This window comes from Phaethon aethereus (genome assembly GCF_964289735.1).
Source record: "Phaethon aethereus genome assembly, chromosome: 7".
Lineage (NCBI taxonomy): Eukaryota > Metazoa > Chordata > Aves > Phaethontiformes > Phaethontidae > Phaethon > Phaethon aethereus.
The window spans coordinates 27,313,636-27,332,295 of NC_138583.1; the positions used below are offsets into that span (position 1 = coordinate 27,313,636).

Below are 18,660 nucleotides of genomic sequence, written 5' to 3' on the forward strand. Positions count from 1 at the left end.
TCCCTGAGGGGCCTGCGTTCTGCTGTTGGCCGCAAACTTCCTTGCTGGCAGGGCGCTGGGCTGGCCCTGGGCAAGCGGGTTTAGGGCCAGCAGGTGTGAGGGAGGTCCAGCCCAGCACCGTCCCAGGCAGGTGGAGGTGCGCCACGCCATGAGGTGCTTTCCTCGTGGGCTGGGGAAGGGAATAATGTCCCTGACCCTGGGGCTGCCCCTCGGGTGCGCCGCCCTGGGCAATTTAAGGGGAGCCCGGGGCTGCGGGGTGCCCGGGGCCGGGCCGGCCGTGTTTGCAGCCGGGAACGGCGGTAGCCGGGACCGGCGGTGCCGCCGCCGTCCCCGCGGTGCCGCGGTCCGTGTGCCGGGACCAAGCTGGCGGGTGGGGTCGGGAGAGGGTCCCGCGTGCCCCTACCTGTCGCGCCAGCGGTGGCACATCTGTGCGGCGCGCGGCGACGCCCCCCCTCGGGGCGGAACAACTGTCTCCATGGCGACGGGGCGCGGCGGGGGGGGGCCGCGGTGCCGGCGCCCCGCCCCGCCGTACCGAGACGCGGCGGAGCCGAGCGGAGCCGGCGCGGCTCCGCGGAGGGCGGCGGCACCGCGGGGCATGGGGCCCGGCGGGCGGCGGGCGGGAGCGCGGCTCTCGGTGTCGGAGTGAGCGCGGGAGACGCCGCGGAGAACTGCCCCCCCCCCCCGCCCCCGCCGCCACAGCCCCGGGGAGAGACCCTGCGCGGTGCCGCCCGGCTCGGATGCCGCCATGGGGAGCCGCTTCTCCAGCATCCCCGCGCTGCCCCGCGGCGGCCAGGGCCGCCTGCACCGCGCCCGCCACCACCACCTCAAAGGTACGGCTCGGCCGGCATCCCCATCAGGACGGGCACCGCGGGCACCCCTGGCACCCTCGGCAGGACGGGCACCCCCGGCACCCCGAGCATCCCCGGCGGGACGGGCATCCCCGGCAGGACGAGCACCCGCGGTACCCCGGGGCGCCCGAAGCGCCCATGCAGCCCGGAGTGGGATGGGTGCTCTGGGCACGCCGAGGTGGGATGGGCACCCAGGCAGCGCACAAACCCTGGGCACCCCAGGGACCCCAAACTGGGATGAGATCCCTAGGCACTCATAGCACCCTGACCACCCCACGCCGGACAGGCATCCCGGGCACCGTGGGACAGGCTGGGCACCCCGAGCTGGGCTGGCTCCATGCCTGGCACCCCATGCCCTCTGGCGGTGAGGGCCCCTATGCCCTGCTCCCAGCACTGCTCCCAGCCCTGCCGCTTCTTCCCCGCAGTGCCCCATGGGTGGCTGGTGGGTGCACAGGTCTCCCCAGGCAGTGGCACCCTGAGAAAGCAAGGGACAACATGTTGGAGGAGCTGGACCACCAAAGAGTCCCCAGGTGTTTCTCTGTGAACAAAAGCTTTGCTTTGGCGTCTTTTCTGGGTGCTTCAGGAATGTGCCTGTGTGCATGGGACTGTCAGTCCTTTTTGGAGGAGGGCAGGGGGTATTTGGGGCTCCTTGTCCAGCTTACATGGTTATTCTGTTCCTCATAAGGATGAAATCCATTTTCTGAAATCCTGGGGCATTGTCGGGACCAAATCGGATGGGGACAACTTCTGTAAAGGCGAGCAGGAGGGACTGCCCAAGGTCTCCTCTGTCCCTGCCCTTTTTTGCCCCCATTTGCTGTAGGCTAGGGGGGTGGCAGCAGAAAATAACCCATCATTCTTGACAGAGATTTCCTTGGGCAGCAGTACACGCCGTATGTGTTCAACACTACCTGAGTACCTCTTCACTAAGCACATTTCACAGCCAAAGGCACTGAATGATGGGTGCAGAGGATGTCAGCCATCTCTCTGTAAGCGAGGAATGAGGGAAAATGCTGCTCCCACAGCCATTTCAGATAATCAAAACTTGTTGCAGCTTCCCCAGCAGAAGTGTTGCAGAATTTGCAGCCACCAGCATGGAAAATGGGGACGTTTCTGTTCACCCTCATTTTTACTGAGATTTCAGATATTTCTTTGTCATGGTCTAGGGGTGTGGAAATGGTTAATGGTGAGCTGGGCAACTGGTTGTTATACTGAAGGGTTTTCTGATGCTTGCATTACTCTTGTGTTACACATCTCTGCTCCTTTCCTCTGTACTTGGACGGTTCAGAACAGTTGCATGAACTGAGGGTGATTATATCATGGCTTTTTGAATGGCCATGCAAGGAGACATTACGAAGGCTTACTGCCCTGTCATGGACAAAGTCAGTCAGAAACAGCCCACACAATGGCTGTGCTTAAAATTAGACTTGCAAGGAGGAGGATGCTGAACCCTAAAAGGTGAACCATCATCCTCTATCAATGCAAACATGAAGGCACACGCGATGCTGTAGTAGTTGGTATGCAATTGTAAACTGCCAGGGAGGATTTATCTCTTAAGAACCATGCTGTCAGATGGAAATCTTTCTGGAGCAACCTTAAGCAGATGGGAATTTATAAACTGGGGCCAGAAGGGACACTGCCACATAATCCATTATCAGTGGCTTGCATGAGATTTTGAAGATGCTCTGTATGAATCAGCTGATTTTGGGGGGCGTGGGGTGTGTGTTAATGGCACTTTGTTTCTCTCTTTCTTCCTTTAATTTCCATTTTAGTTAAATTTCTACCTGTGCTGAGGCAGTGAGCAGAAATGTTCTGAAGACTGTAGTGTAGCAGAGCACTTAAAAAATTTTGATTTGGAGTAAGGAGTTAACAAGGCATTGCCTTTGTTGTAAAAACCAAGCAACTGCCAGGGACAATATATGCCTTTTCTGTCTTTTTTGAAACCAGACTGCCTCAGGTCCTACATTTAAATGCAGAACAAACAAGTCTGATTGCATCTGACAGGTTCCTGTGAAATGGTCTGGAGGCATAGCAGCAGAAGTATGAATGTCACACAGTTTTGTTACATAGCCGCCATTTAACATTTTGTAAAGTGTATTTTAATTGAAGGTCCCTAGTTGTTCTTCCCTCACTGTCTGCCTCAGTGTTAGGGATACTGAACTTTGATAATTTGGCCACCATCTAGTACTTTCCTTCTGCGATGATCTCTTCCTAACCTGGTGCCGGGGATGATTTAGGCTCATTCTTCCCTTTAGCTGAATTGATTTAGGCTCATTCTCGCCTTTATCAAGAAGCTGTGATTGCATTAAGTTTCCCAAGGTGGTATGAGGACTCTGAAGTCAGCTCTTGAATCTTACAAGTTCATTTCTGCTATGTAAGAAATAAGACCTCCGTACATAGTAGAGCTGTTGCCCACATGTACTGAAAAATTTTTATTCCTTTCTGTTAGTCCTGCTAAAAGATGGTCACCTTTAGCTAAGGAAATGGTTCCTTTAGTTAAGGAAATCTTCTGAAGACCATGTGATACTTTAATGGTATTGAAGGCATAACACAGAAATATCATTGAAGACTGGCACGGCTGCTTTTAATGGTCGTGCGTAAGAAGGAAAGCACCCAACTTGATTCTCAGACTTCATCTGCAGTTTTAAAACCAGGTAGCTGAAGCAGGCAGGTCTTTAGTGAAGGTGCCTGCAACAGTAAACCTGGAACCCCGGGTTGATGATTTTAGAGTTGCTTTCAGAGCAGGACAGTACTTTAAAACCTGGTTTGTCCAGCCCTTTATAAAAGGACTTCACATTGCTGTTCACTAGAAACCGCTAGAGGCAAGCATTTTGGAATTACCTATTCCAAAGCAGTATGTCATGCCTGGATTGTTAATCCAGATTTTGGTGTGACAGATGTGCCTGCAGGCTTTGGCCAGTTTGGAGACAGCGAAAACTAAAGTCAGTGGAAACAGAAGTCCTCCAGGATTGCAGCTGATCGGATGCCACGATCGTGATGTGGCCCTTAATCTTAAAGTCATGGCCAGTGGTTGGAAGGAGGTTGTCACTTGGTGATATCATGATGGAGAGGTTGAGGTGAGATTATTTTCAGCATTTCTGTGAGTGTTTCCTTTCCCGTAACCTAGACATGGCTGTTTCTCTGGGGTGACGGAAGGTGATCCATTGTGTACTTTCCTAATGCCAAGCAAAAGATTATGATTATCTGGTAACAATCATCTCCTTAACGACGCAGACTGATAAACTCCAGGAAATTTTTGCTGTCCACCCTCTCTGAAATATGGTTTGTGATAACCATCAAACAAGGTGTGTATGGCTGTTGGGAGTGGAACCGAGTGGGAAAACTCCAGTCGTATCTAATCTCCTCGATTCTGAGATGAAAAAGATCAACCTTTGCATCAGTGGCTCAGTGTACTGTTTATTTACTAGTGCCAGGGCAGTCTGGCTTGAACTGTTCCAAGCAAGGAGACTTCTATTATTTCTCAGGACCTACATCCCCAGTTCATCCCATCTCCCTTCCCCAGGGTTCTTCAAAGATAGTCTATTCAATCTCCTCTCTTAATTCTCCTTTTTAATTCTGGTGTATCTCAGTAAGTTACTTTCCTTGCCTAGTGTTGCATCTTCAAACCTCTGTAGCCGTTGCATTCCTTCCTACTGCTCAGCCTTGCTGGATGTATTTAATTCTTCCTGCTGTGAGGTGTGGTCTGTGTACCTTGTTGGAGCTGTTGTGTAGTTCCCAGATTTGCTGGTCCAGGATGCTAGAAATGCAGTTTTTGCTAGCCCTTGGGACAGAGGTGAGGCATGGGACCTGAATGCCATCTCCTGTGCTCCATGGACAAGCGGCTCTTTATCCTCACTTGTGTCCATGTCTTCAGCTTCAAGAAGGCTTATCCATTTCTGTGGGCAGCAGATCAATACTACATTGTAAAAGCTAAGAAGTATTACTGTCTCTTCTCTTAAATCCTTTCCTCCAGCCTCCTACTCAGGTTTGCGGCTCTTTCCTGAGCTCCCTCTTGCCTTGGAAGGTAGCTTTCCACAGTGAGTGACAGCGAGCAGGATTTCTTCCTGTCAGATTTCTCATGGGTTAATGCATCTATGATATTTATCCAAAAGAATGCATGCGCTGTCTTACAGACACAGCCTGAGCTAGTCAGAGATCCTCCTTTCAGCAGTGGCTGGTTACTCATGGGTTATTCTTTATTATTTGTATTACAGTGGCATCTGGAGGCTTCCGTCGAGATCTGAGTCATGTTGTGCTGGGTGCTTCCATGGTCCCCTGTACTTACTGCTCATTCATACAGATAGCTCTTACTCATGTGTCTAGGTGATCTGTGTGGGATGCTTTGGTGTTTACGTCTCCAGAGTATCACGTGAAGCAAGCTGGTACTTTTGCAGGACAGTTCTTCTTAGTCCCTTCTTTTGCTAGGAAACCTGAAGTCCGACTCAGCAGTGGCTTGCTGAAGAGTGTGACTCTGCTTTTCTGGCTGCAAGCCCCCAGAAACACAGCCTGTTGTGCAGCACTTTACCAAGGAGGCAGGGGCTTTGATGCTTTCCCTGGCCCACGGGGGATACCAGTCATGATTATACAGTCTTTGCCTGCGTATTTGCAGTTGCTGTTCCAAACGTAATATCCCACTGACACATAAATACATCAGACTTTTTTCTCCTTTCACCGGTGTTTTATGAGCTTCTGAAATACATGCAGAAGAAGATAGTAATCTGGCTGGCATAGGCATTTCAATAATTGTATGTTGTTGATAGGAAAGACTATCCTGCTGCCAGCTCCATTTTGTGCACTCACTAGATAAAAATAAGTGGGGAGTAAAAGGACATCAGCGGCTGATGATCATGGCGATTAGAAGTTGGGGTCCAAGCAGTGCACTGGGGGGGTTGCCAATAGCGATGCTGTGAGATAACCTCAGGTCCCATTGCTGCCACAATTCATTCTCATTTGAAGTACTATTCCATTTTCTTCCAGCCTTAGACAGTCAGAAGCTTCATCCTTCGAGGCTTCGAAGGATGCCTCCTGCTTCCTGCCCTTCTGCGTTCATTCTGCCTCGATCGTGCTTGTTCCCCTCTGACCCGTCAGTGTGTCTAGGTTGTAGGTATAAAGTTTTCCCAGCCTCAGGTTCTCAGGTTTATATCACCTTCTCCCAAGCACTAGTGTTTTTTCCAAGCTACTGAACTTTGATTTATTGCATTTAAACTGCCTAAAATTGCCCAGTGCTCCAAACACAGCAATTTATCAATTTACTTTTCCTTTCCCATCATCCTTTTCATAAGGTGCTGAAGCCTCTTCATGGAGGCAGCTTGTCAGAAATTTCCCAGGAAATTGTGTGGTGCTTTGCCAACAGGTGATGCTCTGTATTTCTCAAGGGCAAGAAAGGCTACTTTTAAAAACCAGTAGGAATCAAAGCATCACTGGGATGATTGAGCTGAAAATGTTAGTTCAGGGCTCAGTAGCAGTTAAAAAAAAGCAAATGAAATACTAGAAATTATAAGGGAAGCTAAACAAAAGGAAATAGAGGCCATGATTAGATTGTTGTATAAATCTGAATATTGCATGTAATTCTGGTTCTTCCCCTTCCATCATCTTAAAAAAGATACAGGAGAACTGGAAAAGGTTCAGAGGAGGGCAGCACAGACAGTCAAAGTCTGGATTAATTTCACAGAAGGAATGATTCAATAAACTAGGACTCCTACCTCTGGAAAAAGGGACAACTGGGGTGGAAGATGACTGTCATGTAGAGAAGGGGCAGAGTTCCACTCTTCACTGTATCTTCCAGTACAAGAATTAGGAGGACGTCAAATGAAGTTGATAGATTCCAGCTCCTTTTGAACAAAAGGATGTTGTAGCCATCTGCAGTGGCTAGTATCTTTGTAAAGCTCATTAACAGCGGATGTTATGGATGCTAAAATGGGTCCAGTTTTATGGGAGATTGGAGGAGGTCATGAAAGGGGAATCCTTTGAAATTACATACTTAGCTACTTACAAAGACCACATGCTCGCCCTGCTCATATGGACTTCCCAAGGACGTCTTCCTAAGGCTACACATGTTCAGCGGATAACACTGAATTGAGAACTTAGAACTTCTCCACACCAGTGACAGGTGGAGCTGGGTTGTTGAGACATTGCAGTTGATGGATGGAGGGATAGAGCCTCCTCTGATGTTGGCTGGACTCTAGCTCCTCTTTTTCATGAACGTCCCTGCTTAGGTGTTTACAGAGTGGTTCATTGCCATGGCAGCGTTGAAGTCACGCACAGAACATCTAGGCTTTATTCGGGAGACATTAGGGATTGTCATGAGGTCACTGTGCAAGCTCCCATCAAATCTTACTTGGATGAGGCTGTGTCTTCTGCACCCTGTGATTTTGATAAAAAAAAAGGTGCTTTTGCGTTTGTGGGCTCTTCTGGAGTAAGAGAAATAAGGTTCTCTCTGCTTACATTGACCTTCCGAGTGACAGTGGCCTAAGTAGCCCCCACTTCATTTTGTTTCCTAGACTATTGAAATAGCAGCTTTTGTGGATATCCCTGTATCTGGGAAGGTTTCTAATACAGAGGCTTGGAAGATTTGAGATTTGGCAGCTGTTCTTACCTACTGCTGCTAGGATAATTGCAGGAACCAGCTACTTCTGCATCGCTGAAATTGTTGCCTGTGGCAAGTACATAAGTACATGTTGTTTTACTTACGGTGCATACCTTCAGAGTGGCTACTTATTTCAAGCTGGGGATCCACGTGTGCTATGACTTGGTCTGCCTTGAAATTTTAGGACATCTGAGCAATCCAATTCTGAACTGTCCCAAGGAGTGGGGTCTGCAATGCCTGTGTTTTGGTATTGTCTCCATCCAGAAATGGTTGATCTAAGATTAACCTTAATCACAGCACCGCGCAGGTGCTCAGCGCTGTGCTGTGAACTGCCAAATCCCAAAGTAATTTCTTACTTTAATCACAGCACTGTGCAGGTGCTCAGTTCTGTGCCACAAATTGACAAATCTCAAAGTAGTTTTGGGGACAAGAGCTGAATTTTAACTGATACTTAGGGTCTGGCAATGGTTAAAGTTTCTGCTTTGACTATGGTGTGTATACATGAACCTGAGCTACCTTTTAACCTCACTAAGGAGGGTATTGCTAGCTGTGGAGCTGGGGAGGAGGGCAGATGGGTACTTACTCATACTAAGGTCTGGGTTGATGCAACTATGTGGTTAAAAGTGAGGTGGGGTAGGTTTTCATCTCCATTCATTCTTGGGGATCTCTAGCTGATAAAAGCATGTTGTATAAAAGATTTTAGTTCATGTTTACACTAATGGTTATTCGGCCTTCCACTTACAGGATTAAAATAAGATTGTGTTTTAAAATTATAGGGCAGGGGATGCCATAGTGGTATTATGTTTATACAATTCTCCATTAGTCCACCTTGGTTCAACTCTCTGCCGAAGCACAGGGAAGGATTCTCAGCCCTCAGAAAACTGTCAGGTTACACCTCAGGGCTATTTTATGCAAAATTCCGAAAAGTAAATGTTAATAGTTCTCAGCCAGCCTCAGAGATAAAATACCGTGCAGGATTTTTAGTTTAAAACAAAACACCTAATCTAAACGTGTGTGGAAAAAACAGTAATAAAATTTTAGAGAAAGTAAATTATAAAGTACTGGCATTGCTTGCAGAGTCTTACCCCTCTCTTTGTTCCTTTGTATTCAGTATTTGGGTTTCACACTGGTAGCACTGACACTTTCAGATGTTCCTGCATGTGTGGGCTTACACACGTATGCAGGCTTACACACGTGCACAGGCATATGCAGGGATTCCCTTTTGACTGTTGATCTCATAATTTTTATGATCTGGCCAGAGCCCACCCTATGACTAGCACTGGGACTTGAGAAGATCAACAGCTCCCAAGTTATTTTCTGACTGCATTACAGTCCTTTCAGCAAAGCAATGGCTGGGGAGCTCTGGAGTGCCAGTGGGGTAGCAAAGGAGGATCCTGGCTTCTGAAGAGACAAGGGACCATGGGATGCTGAGCAGAGCTGGAAATCTGGGATCTTTTGTCCCAGTGGAATTAATCAGGGGCACTTTTGGGGTATTGGTTTCTTACCTGGGGACCTGAATGGGAACATGGAAGTCTTTGTGAGTTGCCCCTGTCTGGACAACCCCCTGGCTTCACCCTATTTGAAAGCTGTAGCTCACACCCTGACCCAGTCAGAAGACATGTAATCTTGTTATGCTTGATTCATTTTAATTTACATTGACTTCCTATATGTCAACATACAATTTAAAAACCCTACTGATCATCTTTTACCCTCTGTTAGGCATAAGCTCTGCTTGATTTCCCTTTAACTGCTACATGGATGGAGATGTGACTGTGTTTTGTGCTCTGCTGCTCATCAACACCATCTAATGTAAAGATTAGTATTAGAGTCTTAACTTGCTACTGGACAGGCTTTTGCCAGATAAGCCAAGCCGCTGTAGATCCAGAGCTTATTTACTATCCAGATTCCAATTTTTCATCAGAAGGTTAGGTCAAATCTCCTCCTTAAGGGATGCCTGTTTAATATGGCATTTAATTGTATTGGTATTACTCATGATTTCTTTTATTTGAGCAACTGGTGTCATTGCAATTTTACATATCTCTCTATCTATCTTGCAGGATAATTTTTCTCCATGATGAATGCCAGTTTTTTGTACTTAACAAGTATTTACTGGGTAGGAAGGGAGAGATGGTTTTCCATAGAAATATTGAGTCACTGTAGAAGACAGGATACAAATAACTGTAAATGGTGCAAACAGAATCGATGTATTACATGAGTGAGTGATACTTACTTACTTAAAAGTAGTAAGTATTGACAGCCAGGAATCTGCCCTGCATTGGTTGTGGCGGAAAGTTCTCACCATCTGCTGGATGCCTCACGGCCTGTGGAGATCATCTGGTGTTCAGTGCAATTCCTTTGGACAGTTGTCCTCAGACCCTGTTGGCATGCATCGGAGGACTTAGCAGAGAGATTAAAAAGCAGCTTGTGGTTTCAACCGGAGAAGTCCTGCAGGTGGGACCTGTAGCGGTGAACGGAGCGAGCTCTGGTTGCCTTTGCCCACGCAATGTGTGTTTGGTGGCTGAGCAGATATCGTCAGTCTCCAGTTGTCAGTCCAACACGAAGCCCAGGAGGGAAAATTACTGAGTGATGGGTGGGAACAGAGACTGAGGGTAAACTCCCAATTTGGAAATGTTAATGCTACATCCATTATTAATAATCCCACTGCAAAAGGAAAAATGCTTTGCTGCAAATGAAGCTGTGACACAGGGAAGTGGCAAGCAAAATTAAAATTTCATACTTGCTGTGGTCTTACAACAAAGGTTTTGTGATACACACCCAGCAATGCTGCTATAAATAGTCTTGTTATCTAATCTTCAAACTCAGAATGTGACAGAAGATTACAAGTAGGAAAACAGTTCAGTGTAGCTTTTAGCTATTTTCCCACTGCTTCTCTTGCTTCTGCTGGAGCGTTATTGCTGCGTCCCTTGTAATTCATATAGAAACAACATTATTCAGAAGTACAGAATGTCACCAGGAGGAGGAGAGTTCAGATAAAACCCAGAAGATTTATGACATAGTTTAGATAAGGCCATGTAGGAACTGAGATGAGAGAAGCAGTGATAATTCACAGTCCAGCGGCGTTTCTCAGAGCGTGGTGAGAACTTCTTCATGCCAACTCCATTGGGTCAGATATGGAATGGGGCATATTTTAATAAGGCGCTCTACTTACTTGATTGCAGCGGGAACCGTTTTGCTAATGAATAACCCAGACACATTATACAGTATGGGCTCTGTCCATACAGGTCTAGGACCTGATCCAAAACCAACAGAAGGCCCCTAGAACATTTCACAGCAGCATAGCTAGCAGAGAAAAAACCTCGTTTTCCTTTTGATTTTATTTCCCATGGGAGAAGAAGGAGTTGGCTGGTGACAAGGATGATACCTTCTCTCCTCCCCTCTCTCTGCCCTGCTGGTGATTGAAATCTGATCCCTACTTGGAGCCCTCCCTGGCCTGTTTCACATGGGGCACCTGAAGTCAGTGACGAGGGCAGAGTCCTGGGAAAGTTTCCCTTGAGCAGGGGCAGCTAAAAATGACCTTTTGCAGCCTTTATGTGTGGACATGAATAACCCTTTCCTACAGAGGACTTCAGATTACTTCCTAAACCTTTGTGAAGTTTTCTTGTGGCACCCATGGGAGGAGGCGTGAGGGAGTATGGCTGTTATAGATCTGAAGCCCTATGAGACTTGAAGCCATATTCTTTGTGCTATATGAGGGGAGTTTGTAAGACTTTGAGTGTTTGTTCAAACCCCAGCACTGCTCACCTACTGTGGGTTGGCTTCCCTGCCGTGTGGCTTTGAGGAGGGTCTCCACCAGCATCATGTGGGCACATGTCCAAGCAGCTCAGCAGAGTGTGGTTGTGGGCACACACGTTCTCCATGTTCTCCAACTGAATCAACAGAAATCTTCTTCTGTGCCCTTATCACACCTTCTCGTGGAGGAGCTAAAACAATGACAAAACTTGAGGAACTGAGTCTCACCGCAGCTGTTGCAGGAGGCAGGAAAGAGCTTGTGCCATCCCCTTGTCCTAAAATAGGCTGATGTCCAGGGAGGTGAAATGATTTGTTTATATTTTGGTACAATGATTCAGCAGCAGGAAGAATCAATTCATCTCTTGAACACAGTAGTCCTACATCCATCAATTCCCGTAGAGTTCATGTGATCCAGGCTCGGGATCCAGTTTTGCCTCCTAGGGAAATGCTGGGACTTGAGGGCTTCCCCCCTCCATTGATGCAGTTGAGTTGGCATTCACCCCCACCTACCCATGTCACCCCCTCCCTGTTTGGCAACGCACCGGCAGCATCCTTCTGAGAGGAGGCAATGACGTTCAGCTACCACCGACTCACTCGGGCACTTCTGTCTCTTGCAGTCCTCTGAAAAGTATCCTTAAATATTGTTAAAAGCACAAGAGCCAAAGGACATGCCTGGCTGGCTGAACGGGGGTCTGATACTGCTAGCAAATTCTTTACCAGCCCAGATTCTGGTATTTCAGCTTAAATTCCCAGGCATCGCCAATTACAAGCACTGGCAGGTGAAATGCTTTCTGGACATGGGCTTTCTCATGCTGTAGCCCATTCAGCAGGAAGGGGAGTTACCTTCTTATGATTAGATTCTGCAGGCAGACAAATTTGCTGGTGGAACAGAGGTTTTATATATAGTAAAATGCTCCCAGGTGTGCTTTTTAGTAGTGCTTCTGGGCTAAAGCAAGTTTTATTAGTAAGAGGCACCCAGACCATATTGTGCACTGAAGCACAAGGGTGCTTTTGCTCTGATTCAGGGAGCTGATTGAATTCAGTGACAGATGCTAAATATTTATGTTCTTGCCTGAATTTATCTGCTAAATTAGAAAGTGTTAAAAGCAGGAGTTATTTTTGGAATAAACATATTAAATAGTGATGGAGAGTTCCAGCTACGTATTGGTAGGATGGTATTTTATTATTACGTGTGGTTGTCCAAAGTGTACTGCTCAGACCATCAGAATAGAAAGCTGTGGGAATAATACATTGCTCTAGATATAGAGCAACATAGATACCTAGGTGTATTTTAATTTTAAGTATGTTTTTTAGCATATTGTCAAGTGTACAAACTCTAGAGAAGCTGTTACTTGCCTTGGAAACCATTGCAAACACACCTGGGTTTCTTTTGCTCACTCTTCCTCCTACCAGTAGCCTTTTGTGCTTCTTTGTTTAATTCATTGTGTGACTTCACCTGAAATAACCCCTGGCCTTTATTTTTGTTTATAGCTTGTTTATAGTTCTTAATAGTTTAAAATTATTTTTATTTTATTATCATCTTCTTAATGAGTATTTTTACCCTATTAGTCATTATTTAGCCTTTTAACCTTTCCGTGGGCCATCTTGAAGCCCTTGAGTGGTGACTCTTTACAGCTGAGCCAAGACTCAGGGTAAGGATGAACAGCTGACCCATAAACTTCAGGCAAGTTGTCGCATTTCCAGTGCCTCTGAGCCATCTTGTGCCTCAAAAATTAACGCTACTTACAAATCGCCTTCTGCTGTGCTCCACCAAATACTAAGATGCTGTAATTATTTATGACAGTTAAAATCTCCTGGTGTATTCAAATAAAAGCCAAACATATAAGGCAAACAAGTCCTCCAGAGGAGTTTATAGTATGAAAGAAAAGATGGCTTGCTTTGTCTGCAGGTCACATTGACAGGCAAGCTAGAAAGGCGTGTAAGAGATGGAGACCTAGATGTGCTAGATTTAAGGGGGAACTCTGTAGCTGCTGCTATTGGACTATTTTCAGGTGTTTGGATGAGTGAATGACCCAAATATAGTTTAAGCCTGTGACTATTTCATTTTGATAGCAATGCAAATACAGTCAGTGAAGGCTAAGAGTGCTGCATCTAATTTAGCAGTGTTGCTTTAGCAACATCGCGCGGGATGCAAATAGTCTCCTTGGTAACACTTCCTCAGAGTCGTTAGATAAGCGATGGCTATAAACACGGAAGCAGATCAGGATGAGAGACATGCTCTTGTGCTGTGCCTTTTTATAGCCCCAGACATCACGATTAGCAGGATGGCAAGAGGAGAGAGAGGAAAGCTGCTCTGAGGATCGTAGCGCTTGTTTTATAGTTGCACTTCGGGAAACGGCAGCAGTGGTCGTGGGGATTTCTGACTTGGTTTAAATAAGGGTTTAAATAAAGGGAGGGTATTGTCCCTGCCCACTGATGGCACTTGTCAGAGACATACACTAAGTGTCCTCCTGCCTCTCTGAGGATGCAGATTGCGGAAGTTAACCCTTTGGCTCTCTACCTGAATGGCATACTCATGTCTCGGTGAGTTTTGAATCTACAGGTTAGGAAGGGGAGAGGGAAGGAGACTGAAGAGCTCAGCGTGAGTGTGACCCTGCTGTCTTTGCCCTGGAGAGGATGTGGAAGGCAAGGTGGTAGTGGAGGATCTGCTTCTGGGCTGGGATCAAGTACAGGATCTGTTGCCCTTCTGCTGTGCTTCCCCTGCCCCAGTATAACTGCCAGTGGATCACCTCTCCAGAACCTGATTTGAGTTTCTCTGTTGAATTCTGAAGACCATTTCTTAGGGATCAAGAGCACAGTAGGGATGAAGGTAAGAACTGGGGTTACTTAGTGCTTGGAAACAAGGCAGTTGTTTCTGCTGTTGGAATTGTCATATAGAAAAGAGTCATGAATTGAGGCAGCTTTTCTAGCTCTCATGGTAGCTGATTTTTTTTCCTAAAGCCCCAGCTGCTGGACTGAAGGGATTACATGAAAATTCTAGCTGTTGTTTAACCTCCCCCCCCCCCCCCCCCGAATTTTATATACTTCTCTGTTACAAAGAAAAGCTGCAAGGTACAAAAATAATATGACTTAATGGCTCAAAAATCAGAAAGCGTACAGAAGAACCACCAGTGCTTTTGTTTCAACTGATCTTTATTTTCATCACACTGGTTGATGCCTGAGTATCTCATCCAAGGAATCTGAATGCCTGATAATGTCAACTGGAGCACATGAAAGACAGTGGAAGGAGCCAAGTCCATAAGAGCATCAAAATAGGTTTTTTCTGGTTTGGGATGAAAGTCTGAAAGAGCAGATTGGTTTTATTTTATCATGAGTTTGACCCTGCTTCAGTAGAAGCAGACAGTTGATGGACTTATGCATTTTTTTGGAAATCCAGACCCTTGCAGCCAAATGCCTCCTGATCTATGACCTTCAGGTCCACACACAAGTCCAATGACTGGACACTGGCCAGTCTAAGGGTCCGTTTTTTATTTCAGCACTTTGCAGCACCTTGCAATTTAGATACATGGTGAAAGACTGACTGCAGTTTTTCCTATTCTAATGCAAAAGGGAATTAAAATGTCAAGTCTCTCTTTACAAGGAGAATTCAGAATTTAAAAAGAAAAAAAAAACAACAAAAAACCAGCCATCCCCTACAGCATTTTTTGCTCCCAAATCTTCCTGAAATTAATCAATCTTCATATCACTCATATCTCATGGCCTCTGCTGTAAATGTCAGCACTAGTTAATGAGACCTTGGCCCTCTGTGTAGTTAAGATGAGTAACAATCCAACTTTTGTTTGTGAGATGGGTGCCCTTACACCTTCCCTTCCCAGGGACTGGGGCTGTTAGCCTTGTGCATGACAAGCTGCAAGAGGCAAAGTCCAAAACACCACTATACCTCTGTAGTTTCAAAAGCATGCAGGTGAAGTTCTCCTGAGCTGGGCGAGAGAAGTATTTCCCAAACCTTGTAGAGATCAAAATGGAGTCTGGGGTCCCCTTACTGAATTGCCCCCACCCCTGTGCTGGGCTCTTGGGATTTTGCTGGAAGGCACTGGTGAATTTTCTGCTTTGTGAAGGAGACACTGGAGTCGCTGGACCCCAGGATGCCATTCCAGCCCTAAGGCAAAATGTCGCTGCCCTCCCTGTGCAGCATCACAGCCTTCATGCAGTGGGTCTTGGGATTGATTTGAAGGTGAAGTTTGTCTCTGCATCCAAATTGTTCTGCAGTAGAGGGACTGAGCAGCTCTTCCTCACCACCATGGTCCATGGCTTAGTAGAATATGGGAATTTGGACACATGACTCTGATGACTCTGCTAAATGGGTGCTCAGCCTTCAACCTGCCCTTCCTTCTGCTGTATGCAGAATAAAGCATTTCTCTCTGGCCAGCCATGTTGCTGTGGTTTTGCCATATATCATTTGGATACTGGGTTCTTAAACATCTGTAGGCATCATTTTTTAAACCAGCTTGGGATAGGAAAAATGATCTTTCTCCCTGATACTCCTGGTATGTTTCTGCTGCAGAGAGATGTGGTGAAGCTCATGCTTTCTGGGGCTTATTAAAGGGCAGGAGGGGTAAGTGAGGTTTCTTTGGGGTCTCCAAGTAAAAACATATGGGGGGCAAGAACTGAGACCTAAATCACAGTCTTGCGATGAAGGATGGGTGTCTTGTCTGGGAGCAGGTGGTGCTGTGGCCATGTGTATGGACACTACCGGTGGACATGAGAGAAACCCTCCAGTCCCAGGGGATGCTCTGGTGCCACCTCTCCTTATCATTGCTTAACACACGTGTCTCTGGCTCTTCACTGAGCTCTGATTCTGCAAAACCAAATGTGAAACTATCCAGGATGATTTAGACCCGATTCTGACGTGATCTAACTGAAGAGCTGACTGGCATTTTGTTCCCATAAGCACCATAAAATGGAAAGTGCCGTCATATGTGACATTAGCAGACTTTCTTGTTGGTCACAGCCCAGGGTGGAGTTCAGCCCGAGACTTGGTTTCCATGCGAGGTGGGACCATGCCAGCTCATCTGACTGTGCGCAGTCCTTTTTCACCTGTGGGGATCTCAGGGGGGTACATTGGCCCTGCCAGCTCCCTGGGGTGGTCAACGCAGCCATGCTGCAGCCTTGACCTGTGCCAGCTCAGGCGTTTCTGCACTTGCACCACAGACTCATCCCGAATAACACCTCTGTACGACGCTGGTTCATTGCCTGTTCAGCAGAAAGAACGATGCTTTTGTATCCCCAGCCCTGCTTCCTGCAGCACCTGGGTTTTCGTTGGAGATCTCCCATTCACACACGATGGGAGCATGGGGCCCTGTGGTGAGGCTGTGAGCCAGAAATCCCCCAACCTCACCTCGCGCACCTGAGACTGGAGGGCTCTTGCCGTTGGGCAATTGCAAACTCCCTTTAAGTGTTTCAATACAAGCGAGCCAGCTCTGGCCTTCCTGAGATCATGTGTTATTTTTTTTGGTCCATAGTGGGAATCAGGAGTTTCACACCCCATTGTGGCTTCCTAATCCACAAGGAAATCCCTTCTTTTCTCTCTTGATCAGCTGATGCCGCGGTTTTGCAATGCAGCCTCAGTTAGAGGTGGGAGAGCAGCGCATGATCGCTCTGTGGCTCTGGCGAGGGACGCTCCGTCCCATCTGGGGCAGCGACAGATGTCGGTCCCCAGCTCCTGCCCTGCCCTGCTCCCCTCCCCTGTGCCCGGGCTGGTCCGTGTCTGCCAGGCAGGCTCCCCTTGCCAGCCCCCAGCGCCCGCTGCTGCCCCTGCCCACCTCCCGGCCACTGGGCTGGGGTGTAGATGGGGGCTGAAGTGTGTCCCCACTCTAGGAGGGCACCCCAGTGCCCATCCTGCTCACGAGACTCCTCTCTCTAACCCCGCCGCCCTGACCTCCGCGTCTCCCTTTGCTGCCTGTTTCTGTGTAACGCTCCTTTTTGCATTTCCACACAGGAAAATAGAAGAGGTCGCAGCCAAAAATCCTTCCCAAGCAGCGGGGGCAGCCGCAGGGCAACCCTCCCTCTGACACAGGAGTCCCTCATTCAGTATTCACCCCAGACAACAGATGACTTTGGCCACTCTCCTCTTGCTCTGATGCGGGTGTTATCTATCGCTCGCTGGGCGCTTCCTCTGCAGCTGGAGCCGCTTTCACACCGTGCAGTTGCCCGCCGTGTCTTGGACTGGCATTCCTCTTAGTTATTTTTATATTTTCAGTAGCCTTCCTTGTGCAATAACATGATTTTTTTTTTTTAATAAACATCGTCATAGCAGAATATTAATGCATATAATTAAGATAGTATTTGGCTCTTGAATCAGACTGTTCATTCCAAAATTGGCTTAATTACACAGATGCTTCTCTAGAATGCGGCTCTATTTGTTTAAAAGCTTAAATATAGAGATAGGGGCAAAATTTCTTCCTCCAAGGAGAAAACCTCCAGTTCAGATTTCTAGCTATGTTGTAAACACTGGCTTCTCTATTTTAAGGAGAGGAAGAAGTCAAGGGAATGGTAATGCTGGTTTTTGTCTTAATCCTCTATGCAGGGAGTAAGCCACAAACCCTCTTGATTTATTTATTGATGGTAAAAAGCTGGAGGGTCTTGCATTCTTTGGGCTGGTTCACATGTGTTTCCTCTGTTTTTCTGGTTTTCCTTTCCTGATGTCTTGAAACTCGGGTGTCCCTAACAGCCAGACAAATTCTGTTGGGTAAGGTACCTGCTTTTCACCAGCTTCCAGTTTGCAAACCATACACCTAGCTTTAAGAGCAGCCTTAACGTCTTGATGTTACAACAACATGGAAGAAAAATGCCTCCAGACAAGTTTGCAGGATCATTTCAGCTTTCTGCGAGGCAGCTGAGAAGTTATGTTCAATTTTACTTTCCATTTTTCCGCTTTAAACATCGCTGCTGTAAACTATCAGCCCCTTCTGCGAGTACGTTTGTGTTTGGAACTACGCAGTAAATCAGATTATAGCTGCCCTTTATTAACTCTGATACACAAGATTGCAGCGGTAGAGGTTTGATTCGGAGAAAATGAATGAGGATAGTTAAAGTCAAATATAAATAGAGCTCATTAAAAAACAAACAAACCAGCCTATGTTTCATTATGTGACTCTTAACTGCACCGTGAGAATAGAGGTAGCTCTCATCAAAGTCCCCTGGCTGCCTTGTTCTCTTCATCTTCTTCTGCAATCTCACTCAGGAGCTCCTAGGAGCTCTTGGGGACATGAAACCAATCTGCACCGCGGAGAAAAAGGGAGGAAGCAAACAGAAGCAAGCCTGCGTGCCTGTGCACACAACAAAACGAGCGTAGCCCTGCCGTCCACATCCCATCCGAGCTCCTAATCGCGCCCGTGCGGAGCACCACCGCTCCCCTACACCTGAGACCCGTCTCCTGTGCTCGCAGCAGCACCCAGTTCTCGCCTGGCCGGGCTGAGCCAGAGGAGCCCCCCGATTTCTCCTCCTTTGCCCGGTGCC

At 47.2% G+C, this 18,660-nt stretch overlaps 1 protein-coding gene across 1 annotated transcript in view; it reads left to right on the plus strand.

The window, feature by feature from the left end:
* Nucleotides 1–745: 745 nt before the first annotated feature.
* Nucleotides 746–18,660, plus strand: part of NEURL1 (neuralized E3 ubiquitin protein ligase 1) — a gene marked incomplete at both ends in the record, with an annotated part of 166,705 nt that continues 148,790 nt past the window's right edge. Inside the window, one exon of the mRNA XM_082002193.1 lies at nt 746–830. Coding sequence (XP_081858319.1) covers nt 746–830 — 85 coding nt within the window. The remainder of the gene's footprint in view (nt 831–18,660) is intronic.